The sequence below is a fragment of the Salmo trutta genome, chromosome 24 (genome assembly GCF_901001165.1).
Source record: "Salmo trutta chromosome 24, fSalTru1.1, whole genome shotgun sequence".
Classification (NCBI taxonomy): Eukaryota; Metazoa; Chordata; class Actinopteri; order Salmoniformes; family Salmonidae; genus Salmo; species Salmo trutta.
The window spans coordinates 26,976,238-26,988,995 of record NC_042980.1 but is presented as its reverse complement, the minus strand read 5'-3'; the positions used below and the strand labels follow the sequence as shown (position 1 = coordinate 26,988,995).

The 12,758-nt window shown below is 42.2% G+C and overlaps 1 protein-coding gene across 2 annotated transcripts in view; it reads right to left on the bottom strand.

Moving 5' to 3' along the window:
• LOC115161002 (ubiquitin-conjugating enzyme E2 E3) overlaps positions 1-12,758 on the bottom strand; it is a 34,745-nt gene that overhangs the window by 4,770 nt on the left and 17,217 nt on the right. For both annotated transcript variants that reach the window (XM_029711632.1, XM_029711633.1), the window contains exons 4-5: positions 9,039-9,171; positions 2,592-2,739 (exon numbers count right to left, since the gene is read on the bottom strand). In XM_029711632.1, the coding sequence (XP_029567492.1) occupies positions 2,592-2,739; positions 9,039-9,171 (281 nt within the window). The remainder of the gene's footprint in view (positions 1-2,591; positions 2,740-9,038; positions 9,172-12,758) is intronic.

Sequence of the window (12,758 nt, the reverse complement as noted above, 5' to 3'; positions counted from 1 at the left end):
TACAATAATGGCAAAAAACAACATTTGAGAGTGTGCTGACCCTGGTGCTAGAGGGGGTACGCAGCTGGAGGTTGAATGTTTGAAGGGGTACGGGACTATAGTTTGGGAACAACTGTTCTAACCAACATAGCACATCATCGAAGACAAGTGTAGCCGCTGAAACAGTGCTATGTCCAGGTCTAAAACCAGACTGGTGCAGTGCTATGTCCAGGTCTAAAACCAGACTGGTGCAGTGCTATGTCCAGGTCTAAAACCAGACTGGTGCAGTGCTATGTCCAGGTCTAAAACCAGACTGGTGCAGTGCTATGTCCAGGTCTTAAACCAGACTGGTGCAGTGCTATGTCCAGGTCTTAAACCAGACTGGTGCAGTGCTATGTCCAGGTCTATAACCAGACTGGTGCAGTGCTATGTCCAGGTCTTAAACCAGACTGGTGCAGTGCTATGTCCAGGTCTATAACCAGACTGGTGCAGTGCTATGTCCAGGTCTAAAACCAGACTGGTGCAGTGCTATGTCCAGGTCTATAACCAGACTGGTGCAGTGCTATGTCCAGGTCTTAAACCAGACTGGTGCAGTGCTATGTCCAGGTCTAAAACCAGACTGGTGCAGTGCTATGTCCAGGTCTAAAACCAGACTGGTGCAGTGCTATGTCCTGGTCTTAATCCAGACGGGTGCAGTACTATGTCCAGGTCTTAAACCAGACTGGTGCAGTGCTATGTCCAGGTCTTAAACCAGACTGGTGCAGTGCTATGTCCAGGTCTTAAACCAGACTGGTGCAGTGCTATGTCCAGGTCTAAAACCAGACTGGTGCAGTGCTATGTCCAGGTCTTAAACCAGACTGGTGCAGTGCTATGTCCAGGTCTTAAACCAGACTGGTGCAGTGCTATGTCCAGGTCTTAAACCAGACTGGTGTAGTGCTATGTCCAGGTCTAAAACCAGACTGGTGCAGTGCTATTTCCAGGTCTTAATCCAGACTGGTGCAGTGCTATGTCCAGGTCTAAAACCAGACTGGTGCAGTGCTATGTCCAGGTCTTAAACCAGACTGGTGCAGTACTATGTCCAGGTCTTAAACTAGACTGGTGCAGTGCTATGTCCAGGTCTAAAACCAGACTGATGCAGTGCTATGTCCAGGTCTTAAACCAGACTGGTGCAGTGCTATGTCCAGGTCTAAAACCAGACTGGTGCAGTGCTATGTCCAGGTCTAAAACCAGACTGGTGCAGTGCTATGTCCAGGTCTAAAACCAGACTGGTGCAGTGCTATGTCCAGGTCTAAAACCAGACTGGTGCAGTGCTATGTCCAGGTCTAAAACCAGACTGGTAAAGTGCTATGTCCAGGTCTAAAACCAGACTGGTGCAGTGCTATGTCCAGGTCTAAAACCAGACTGGTGCAGTGCTATGTCCAGGTATTAAACCAGACTGGTGCAGTGCTATGTCCAGGTATTAAACCAGACTGGTGCAGTGCTATGTCCAGGTCTAAAACCAGACTGGTGCAGTGCTATGTCCAGGTCTAAAACCAGACTGGTGCAGTGCTATGTCCAGGTCTTAAACCAGACTGGTGCAGTGCTATGTCCTGGTCTAAAACCAGACTGGTGCAGTGCTATGTCCAGGTCTTAAACCAGACTGGTGCAGTGCTATGTCCAGGTCTAAAACCAGACTGGTGCAGTGCTATGTCCAGGTCTATAACCAGACTGGTGCAGTGCTATGTCCAGGTCTTAAACCAGACTGGTGCAGTGCTATGTCCAGGTCTTAAACCAGACTGGTGCAGTGCTATGTCCTGGTCTTAAACCAGACTGGTGCAGTGCTATGTCCAGGTCTATAACCAGACTGGTGCAGTGCTATGTCCAGGTCTTAAACCAGACTGGTGCAGTGCTATGTCCAGGTCTTAAACCAGACTGGTGCAGTGCTATGTCCGGGTCTTAAACCAGACTGGTGCAGTGCTATGTCCAGGTCTTAAACCAGACTGGTGCAGTGCTATGTCCAGGTCTTAAACCTGATTGGTGCTCATTAAGAATAGAATGAGAAGTTAAAAAAGTTCTAAGCTGAAAATTGGCCAGGGACTCTAAAACTTTATAACCTGGACTCTATCACTTCCTTGATTACCTGCCCTATATATGTCACTCCATTTGGTTCCTTCCCCAGGCGTCATTGTTTCTGTTTCTGTGCCATGTCTGTGCGTTGTTCATGGTTTTTTGTTTTGTATTATGTTACGTTTATTTATTAAAACACTCCCTGAACTTGCTTCCCGACTCTCAGCGCACTAGTTACAGGTGTACAGCACTAGTTACAGGTGTACAGTAAGAGGGTGACCTTCGATAACCAAGTCTTTCAAGGCAGGCAAACAGGATTATTTCGTTTTAAAATGTTTATAAACGACTTCATTCAAGTAGAAATTAAAGCATGCATCAAGGTAGAATACAATTTTATGGCTGTCCACGTCTGACACAGCACAAACATTCTAAAAGTAAATTGCAGTGTAATGTATTTGGTTTGAATCCCTGCCATAGAGAACCCGTGTCACTCACCAGGGTTACAGTCTAACATGTGTACAGTATATCTACTGTATGTCTGATTGGTTGACCGTTGCGTCACTCACCAGGGTTGCAGTCTGTGAGCAGGGAGCAGATGGACAGCAGCACCTTGGAGATGGTGAGGGCGGGGCTCCAGTTGTCTTTCAGGATATCCAGGCAGATCACCCCCTGGCTGTTGATGTTACAGTGGTAGATCCTGGTGCGGAACGTCACCTGGGAAAAGCAAAAAGTAGATCTAACATCACCTAGGAAACAACACAAAGTAGATCAAGATCACAGACAGATCACCCCGACTGTTGATGCTATAGTTGTAGATCCTAGCGTGGGACGTAACCTAAGAGACCACAGGAAGTAGATCCTGGCTAAGAAATAACCCAGACAAACAGCTCAGTACTCCCTGATTGGTGTTTTACTGTTGTAAATCCTCGAATGGAAATTGACCTGTGGAAAAGGAAGAAATCATGAAACACATTCAGGCCTTATCAATCAGCCAGGCAGATAAAATAATCTACAGTGTTAACAATGGGGTCAACGATAAAGCATGCAAGGATTACGGTTACTGTAATTCACCAGCAAAACCTTTAACTGTTTCCAGTCGACAAGAAGCATTGTGTCAAAGGAGCTAGAACATTCCCAATCCACACCTCCCAGTCTGCAGATGTTTTATTTAACCTTTATTTAACTAGGCAAGTCAGTTAAGAACAAATTCTTATTTACAATGACGGCCTACTCTGGCCAAACCCTACCGACGCTGGGCCAATTGTGCGCAGCCCTATGGGACTTCCAATCACAGCCGGGTTTGATACAGATACTATACTCACCTAAACCTCACAAAGCTAAACCACACATCCTTAACCTATCACCATGTCCCAACATTTGCCCTTATAAAACAGAAAAACATAATTAAGACAACATAGATGAGAGACAGGGAGACCCCAGGCCAGGAGCAAATGGTGTGTGAACATCTATTGACCTTTCCATCCAATCTCAAGTAGGGCCATGGTCGGTGACATATGCTTAAGCTTGGACTCTTAACATCCCATTGAGGACTTCTCCCTCTGAGCAGACCTTGTCTGCGTCCCAAATAAAATAGCACCCTATTCCCTATATAGTGCACAACTTGTCAATAGTAGTGTGTTATATAGGGAATAGGGTGCCATTTGGGACAAAGTCCTTAATGCAAGGAAAACCAATTAGACCAGGCACGGAGGATGATCTTAATGATACCACTGGCTTTTTATGCCTTTGACATTAGAGGGACAGAGAGGGACAGAAAGGGAGAAGAGAGAGAGAAAGGGAGGAGAGAGAGAGAGAGAGAGAGAGAGAGAGAGAGAGAGAGAGAGAGAGAATATACAAGGTCTGAAGTCATCTTCCTTTGGCCTAAAGAGCAGGAACCCAGACCTCACCAAAGAAATTGGAAATACAGCCATTGTCATCCTACAAGAAACATGGTATAAAGGAGACAGACCCACTGGTTGCCCTCTAGGTTACAGAGAGCTGGTAGTCCCATCCACCAAACTACCAGGTGTGAAACAGGGAAGAGACTCAGGGGGTATGCTAACTTGGTATAGAGCAGACCTAACCCACTCTATTAAATTAGTCAAAACAGCAACATTTTACATATGGCCTGAAATTAATATAGAAATGATCTCAACAGAGAAAAATGTCCTCATGTATGCTACATATATCCCCCCAATAGAATCCCCATACTTTAATAATGACAGCTTCTCCATCCTAGAGATCAACAATTTCCAGGCCCAGGGACATGTACTAGACTTTGCACACCGGGGGACAAACATCTAGTTGGAGGTGACAGCATTCCCTCCCCCATATGCCCCCCTAGACACAACTACGACAACATAACCAACAAAAATGGGTCACAACTCCTGCAGCTCTGTTGGACGCTGGGTATGTACATAGTCAATGGTAGGCTTCAAGGGGACTCCTACGGAAGGTACACTTATAACTCATCTCTTGGCAGTAGTAATGTAGACTACTTTATCGCTAACCTCAACCCAGAGTCTCTTAGAGCGTTCAAAGTCAGTCCACAGATCACAGCAAAATCACACTCTACTTAAACAAAGCTATGCTCAATCATGAGGCATCAAAGCCAAAGGAACTGAATAATATTAAGAAATAGTATAGATGGAAGGAAAGTAGTGCTGAAATCTACCAAAACACTATTAGGCAACAACAAATTCAATCCCTTCTAGACAATTTCCTGGACAAAATGTTTCACTGTAATAGTGAAGGTGTAAACTTAGCAGTAGAAAACCTAAACAGTATATTTGACCTTTCAGCTTCCTATCAAATCTACAAATTTCAAGCAGACAATCTAAGAAAACGAACAACAATGACAAATGGCTTGATGAAGAATGCAAAAAGCTAAGTAATTTTTTTAGAAACATATCCAACCAAAAACATAGAGACCCAGAAAACCTGAGCCAGAATCACTAAAACAATACAGAAATACACGGAAAAAGAAGGAACAGCAAGTCAGAAATCAGCTCAATGTAATTGAAGAATCCATAGAATCTAACCACCTCTGGGAAAATTGGAAAACTCTAAACAAACAACAACACGAAGAGTTATCTATCCAAAACGGAGATGTATAGGTAAACCCCTTCTCCAATATTTTTGGCTCTATAACAAAGAACAAACAGCAAAACGATATACATGATCAAATACAAATCTTAGAATCAATTCCACAAAGCTATCAACGATCTGAGAGACCAGGCAAGAAGGGCATTCTATGCCATCAAAAGGGGCATAAAATTTGACATACCAATTAGGATCTGGCTAAAAATACTTGAGTGATAGTACCCATTGCCCTTCAAAGGTTGCGAGGTCTGGGGTTCGCTCACAAACCAAGAATTCACAAAATGGGACAAACAACAAATTGAGACTCTGCATGCAGAATTCTGACAAAATATCCTCAGTGTATGACGTAAAACACCAAATAATGCATGCAGAGCAAATTAGGCCGATACCTGCAAATTCTAGAAAAGAGCCGTTAAATTCTACAACCACCCTAAAAGGAAGCGATTCCCAAACCTTCCATAACAAAGCCATCATCTACAGAAAAATTAACCTGGAGAAGAGCACCCTAAGCAAGCTGGTCCTGGGGCTCTGAGACCCAACCAAATCATGAGAAAACAAAAAGATAATTACTTGACACATTGAAAATAATTGACAAAAAACCTAGAACGCTATTTGGCCCTAAACAGAAAGTACACCGTGGCAGAATACCTGACTACTGTGACTGACCCAAAATTAAGGAAATCTTTGACTATGTACAGACTCAGTGAGCATAGCCTTGCTATTGAGAAAGGCCGCTGAAGGCAGACCTGGCTCTCAAGAGAAGACAGGCTATGTGCACACTGCCCACAAAATGAGGTGGAAACTGAGCTGCACTTCCTAACCTCCTGCCAAATGTATGATGATATTAGAGACACATATTTCCCTGAGATTACACAGACCCACAAAGAATTTGAAAACAAATCGAATGTCTTCATTCTTTTGGAACTTTGTGAGTGCAACGTTTACTGTGAATTTTGTATTGTTTATTTCACTTTTATTTATTATCTATTTCACTTGCTTTGGCAAGGTAAACATATCTTTCCCATGCCAATAAAGCCCCTTAAATTGAATTGAAAGACAGAGGTAGAGAGGAGGGAGTCAGACACACCACTAAGGGTAATCAGTAACTCTCTCTCTCTCTCTCTCTCTCTCGCTCTCTCGCTGTCTCACTGTCTCGCTCTCTAAACTGTTTGTGCCATCTATATGACATGTTAATAGAGAATGTATTTTATTCCCATAACCACTGTAAAGGCTAATCCCATCACTGGGGATTTGTGTTTAGTACTATAACTGCTGGACAGAGCAAACATATCATGACCAGTGTAGAGTGGTAAAACATTAAGTTCCGTGGCTAATTTCTCCTAAATGTTTTTGTCTGTTTGTTTTTATGTGAAATGGGGTAGAAATAACCATAGTAGCTAGTTCCCCTCCACTCCCAGAAAGCAATTATGATCCAGCTCCTGTAAAGTGTTTTCAGAAACTGTTAGAAGTCTGTATTAACCCTTGACATGTATGTGGACCCTGCAGCAAAGCCATTGCAAATATTTGATTGGAACAGTAGCAACAAGTAGCAACAACTCATTCCATAAACCAGTCTAAAAAACAGGTTGCGCTGACAAAAAACAAAACATAAGTTAGCAACCTAACATCTCCAACTTCAGTGCGTTCAAGACAACTGAGAACTCCGAAAAAAACGAGCTTAGACTGAAAAAAATCCTCCAACTCGGGAACTTGGGCCTCTTTCTAGAGCTCCAAATTTCCGACCTAAAGATCACTGACGTCATGATTTGACCTCGTATTTTTCAGAGTTCCCAGTTGTCTTGAAAGCATGCTCGCGTCACGTTCACAAGCATTGCAAAATAAATGGACACATATATGTTATTCAATCACTGTACCCACACTGCTCGCAAGCGTCTGTGTTGCCAGGCGCTAAAATAGAACTTGGTTCTATTTGTGACACTTGACGAGCTTCAAGTCCTGCCTCTTCCATCTCCTTATTGGTTTTTAGGAGCATATACCCACGTGGGTGATTGAAAGATGAACTGAGGTCCACACTCCAGTCCAATTGGTAGTAGTAATGCAGCTTAAAGTTTGTTGCCTACCACTATATAAAGTCCAAAGAAGAAGCCTGAAGGAGGAGAGATTACTAGGATCTTACTCGGTTTACCGTTTTATCTGTGGATTAATTGTCAGAGTAGAGGACCTTGTGCATTTCAGGTGAACTAGCATCCCAATGTTTATATACCAGGACAAATTAGCTAGCAACAGCAAGCTAGCTAGCTAAATTGCCATGAATGTTTAATGCTTTTTGAGCTGTCCTCAAATTAATACAGTTGGTTCAGAGTTTATTTTGATGGGTGGACAAAATCTACATGCACGCGATGGCGCGCACGTATGCGGTCTGGTCAGCATGTGAGTCAGTCGGGTATCCCTTCACCTCCCTTTGTTATAACATCCTAGGTCTGACAGACGCTTACTAGACAACCAGAATGCATTGTATGATGTCAACAAACATGGCGCTACACATAGCTGGCAAATAGCTTAGTATTTTCTCATCATAATCAGTACAACCTTCAAAAAGGTATTTTACACATATCATATGTGCCCATTACAATATATGCAAGAATAGGAATACATGGTTTGTCACCAGTACTTGAAAACATGTGAATAAAACAGTAAATACATTATGCTCCATATATGGTGTGCTACAGTAGAAACAACACTATATACAGAAAATAAGGCACTTACTTTGATAGGAGCGCACACATGTCCAAAGTTATTATTTGTAAGGAAAACATCAATGAAGGCCAGGGGGGGAAGGGTTTGCGCAAGGCCTGTTCTGACTAGAGATGCGCAATGTCTTCATACATGATCTGGGGTAGTGCTTGGGCTCTTGTCAAAGAGGGAAGTTTGTCTGGCTCAGTAGAGCCTCAAACATAAATTGTCCACAACAGTGAAATGGGCTACATTTTATAGGAATTAATGAGGAGGCAGAACACATCTTAATTCAAACTGTTGTTAGAAAATAAAACTTGTTAGAAAATAATTAGAAATTGACAAATTGAAACATAGCCTATAGATAATTAGCAGGCAGTGTGCCTTGGTTTGAGGGCAGCGCGGGTTAACTGTCCTGTTGCGTAACAATCCCATTTTGGAACATTGAGTGCATTCTGTCTTTACGCGCATAAAATAACTCAGCTGGGGCGACCGTTAGAGATATTTGGAACTCACATGTGAAAAGGTTAATGAGAATATATGCTGTAAACTCAGTAAATGGCTCTAAAAAAGAGGAGCCCCTGCAGTGCCTATAACACAGAGTCTACATCCCAAACGGCACCCTATTCCCTAAATAGTACACTACTTTTGACCTGAGCCCTATGGGCTCTGGTCAAAAGTAGTGTACTATGTAGAAAATAGGGTGCCATTTGGGGGACCCATTCAAGCTTTGCTGGCCTTCTCCCTTAGTGCCCAGTATCACACAGCCACAAAGCCACGTCTGACCGAGACTGAAACCACCACTGCTGCCTGTCTCTCTCTCAATAACAGCATTGTGTTAAATGGTTCAGGGTTATTCTGGTCCCCTGGTCTCCACAGTCATATGACAGTAGAGCAGAGTGCTGTAGTGTTACTGCTACTGTGTAGTGCATAATAGCCTCAAGGAGATGATGGCCGGGCGCCAGTCAACAAACACAAGACAAGACATCATGTTTATCAGCCTCAAGGTTTCAACTGATGACCTCAGCAAACTGCTCTACCTCCATGAAGAACGATAGAGGACTAGCTGCAGACAGAGGCTGCGTACCAAATTACACCCTATTCCCTACTTAGTGCACTACTTTCGAAAAGAGCCATGTGGGCCATGTTACTGAGCTGTTAACCGTTAATACTCCGGCCTCTAAACCTATAAAGCAAGTGATTAAAGCATACAGTACCTTTGGTGGCTTGAAGGGGTAGTCGGATGAGAAGGTGATATCTAGGAAGAAGACCCCTCCCTCGTACACCGAGCCTGGTGGTCCTAGGATGGTGGATCTCCATTCATAGATGTTGTCTCCCTTGGGTCCCGCACTGCAAACACACAAAGACAACAGCACAGAGTGAGTGAAACACTTTATTATTTTTGACTTTCAGGTATAAACGTTGCACTCAATAAAACTTTGGAAGCATTCAATAGTGTGCAGGTACCTTTTTTTCATAACTTGACTTTATGTACCCTGTTGCTACCTATTACACCTCAGTTCCTCAGTTAGAGACCCCATCCCTCCTCCAGGCCATTTTAAATAGATATAAAGGGGAGAGTAAGAGGTTCAAGGCTCTGCCTGAATAGGCTGTAGAAGCAGGAGAGATCGCTATGTGTTAATGTAGCACCCAGGTGAATGAAGGGGTGGAGGCTAGGGCTGTTACGGTGACTGTAGTACCACCACACTGGCGTTCAAGAGTCACGAAGGCAGTCTATTAAAAAGAGGAGGATCCCATCAGTTTTCTATAGGCTAGGCCTGCTATATTTATTTCTCAAAGTTCCTAATATTAAGCACATTGCTTATATTTCCAACAGGAGTACAGCCCACCTGGCTGGCATGAAAATGAACCATGGGACAAGTGTCCTCCGTTCTCTATTTAAGTGCATACAGTAGATGACATGTCATTTTCCCCAGCCCGTTTCCAGACAGGTGCATGATAATTGTCAATTCTAAATCAAAACTAATTTCACATATACAGATTTTGTCTTTGTAAAGACAAGATTAAATCAAGAATAGTCTGATGGGTGACAATATTAGCCTATCACTTGTGATGTACATATTATCACTTGTGAATGATGCCCAGCTTGTGTGCAGTAAGGCAAGAAACAGCGCATGGCTTTTTTTGCAACTTTTTCAAATCATTGTCGCACACCTCATGTTGCCTAGTCCATAGGCCTATACATTTTGATAAGGTTTGTATCACAACTAAAGTGGCCAAATAACTTCTTAAGATTAAGCACATTAATGTGCTTTACAAGGGGTGTAGAGCATAACTGGCATACATAAGCAGCGCATGAGTTTCAAGTTTGGGGAAGATCATTTTCACCATAAAAATGCATTTTATAATAAAAGCATTACATGCAAAATTGCATTTGCAGTCACTTTTGATGATGGTGTTTCCCGCTAATTGATTGCATTTTGGAACATTTGGGCTTATAGGCTACTACCATGTGCGCATTGCTGCGCTTATAATGTGAAGAAATAGCATAATAGTTTATCAACATTTTAAGCTAAACATTCTGATCTGTTGCGTCAGCCTCATTGCTTTAAAAAAAAAGGACTCTAGTGGATGTATTGATTTGGGATCTATCGCATCCCACAACTGTCCCAGACTATGTTTGAAATATGTGTTCCTCGCACAGAATAGAATGGGCCAACTTTTTTACCATGGGGAATAGTAGATGGACATAGGCTAGTGCTTTTGCTGTTCATTAGGCCTGCTCATCTTGTTGGCTGATGAAAAGTAAATCTGGACAGTTCTTCAATATGTGGCAACATCTTCAATATGCGCCTCGGAATTCGACAAGAAGCCTTAGAATGTATAAAAAATCAAAACAAATAGCCCAACATTTGTATCACAACTAGTTACATAACTATAGGAGGACCTGTTTCTTTGTTAACTGCTCAACACAGAATAACAGCATGTCCGCACTCCCTCAAATCGTTTGGAGAAAATATCCTTTCTATTTTATTCAGCTATATTCAATTGTATTCTTCATAATATAAAATAATTCCACAGAATTCTAAGCAAATCTTGTCTGCTAAATGAACTAGTGTAGCCCACAACCATATGGCATTGCCAGAACAGGGCTTAACATAAGGATAACTATTCTGTCCTTCTGAAATAGCTCAACACAGAATAAAAATAGCTCAACACATTTTCTTCATATCATGTTTCTTCAGACCTGTCGAAAATAAATAATGGATTTATTGTGAAGGTGTAGGCTATATTACATGGATTCATTATACTTTTTAAAATGTAGATGCTCCAAAGGTCTGCATCAGTGGCTTGTAGGCTGTGTGGAAGCCAGGAGATGCTAAATGTGTTTGTGTTAATTAACAGGCAATTACCGTGAGACTGTGAGTTATTTGCTTGACAATCACCGGCTGACAAAATTTCATGACCACCACAGCCCTAGTGGATGCTGCCTTGAGCTGACAGACACTTATCTACACTGTCCTCACTCCTCACCCTCAGCTCCATTACCATGTGATAAAAAGACATCACACACGAGCACGCTCTCACGTACACATGCACACACACACTCCACCAACATGTCTGACAGTAGCCTTGAGATATATAGATATACAATCGAAGTCGAAAGTTTACATACACTTAGATTGGAATCATTAAAACTCATTTTTCAAACCACTCCACACATCCTAACTGACCTAAGACAGGGACGCACTGGAAATGTGATACAGTGAATTATAAGTGAAATAATCTGTCTGTAAACAATTGTTGGAAAAATGACTTGTGTCATGCCCAAAGTAGATGTCCTAACCGACTTGCCAAAACTATTTTTTGTTCATATAATTTAAAAAGCAGGTCACTAGGTGCAAAACTATAGTTTGCTAACAAGAAATGTGTAGAGTGGTTGAAAAATGAGTTTTAATGACTCCAACGAGAGAGAGAGAGAGAGAGAGAGAGAGAGACAAAGACACAAATTCCATCTAGACACCGTTGCCCTAGAGCACACAAAAAAACTATACCTACCTCGGCCTAAACATCAGCACCACAGGTAACTGGCTAAAAAATCAGTTATAGAACCCATTGCCCTTTATGGTTGTGAGGTCTGAGGTCCACTCACCAACCAAGAATTCACAAAATGGGACAAACACCAAATAATGCACGCAGAGCAGAATTAGGCAGATTCTCGCTAATTATCAAAATCCAGAAAAGAGACATTACATGAAAATCTGTTGGCCAGCAAGTTGGAGGGTTTTATGCGTTTGAAATAAATGTATTCAGCCTGCAAAGTCTGTTATGCACCATCATAAGGTAAGTCTGAGTACTAACTACTGAGAAGTGCGTAGGAAAGGTGTAAATTCTGAATTGGGTCATAGGGGAATTCTTCAAGCATAGTCACTCTTACAAAACATGGTGCAAAATCTCTGTTATTACCTCTTAACACTTTGCTCTACAACCCAGATCCTTCCAGTTACAAACATGGTGAATGAGCAACACTGTCTGGTGCTATTCTGAAACACAAAGCAGGAAGTGGTTTCTGAGGTGGCTGTCTCTCTGCTGTGACAGAGTATTTAGTGCAGAGAGAGAGAAATAAGCATTGTCTGTGGTGTATTATAGTAGAGCTTTAAGTTATGCTGAGAGCATCATGCCAGCCTAGAACAACACGATACAGTACAATCACACACTAGTCAACAAGCACAACACAGTTTCATAATTTTAAGCAAACATGAACCCTTTTTAAAAAGCCCTGGGAGAGTAATACATTCATGATTAGGATTTGTCATACAACCACTACTATAAGATAAACCAACACACAATCAAATCACACCATAACATTTACATTTTAGCTAACGCACTTATCCAGAGTGACTTACAGGAGCAATTAAGGTTAAGTGCCTTGCTCAAGGGCACACCGGCAGATTTTTGCCGGATTCAAACCAGCA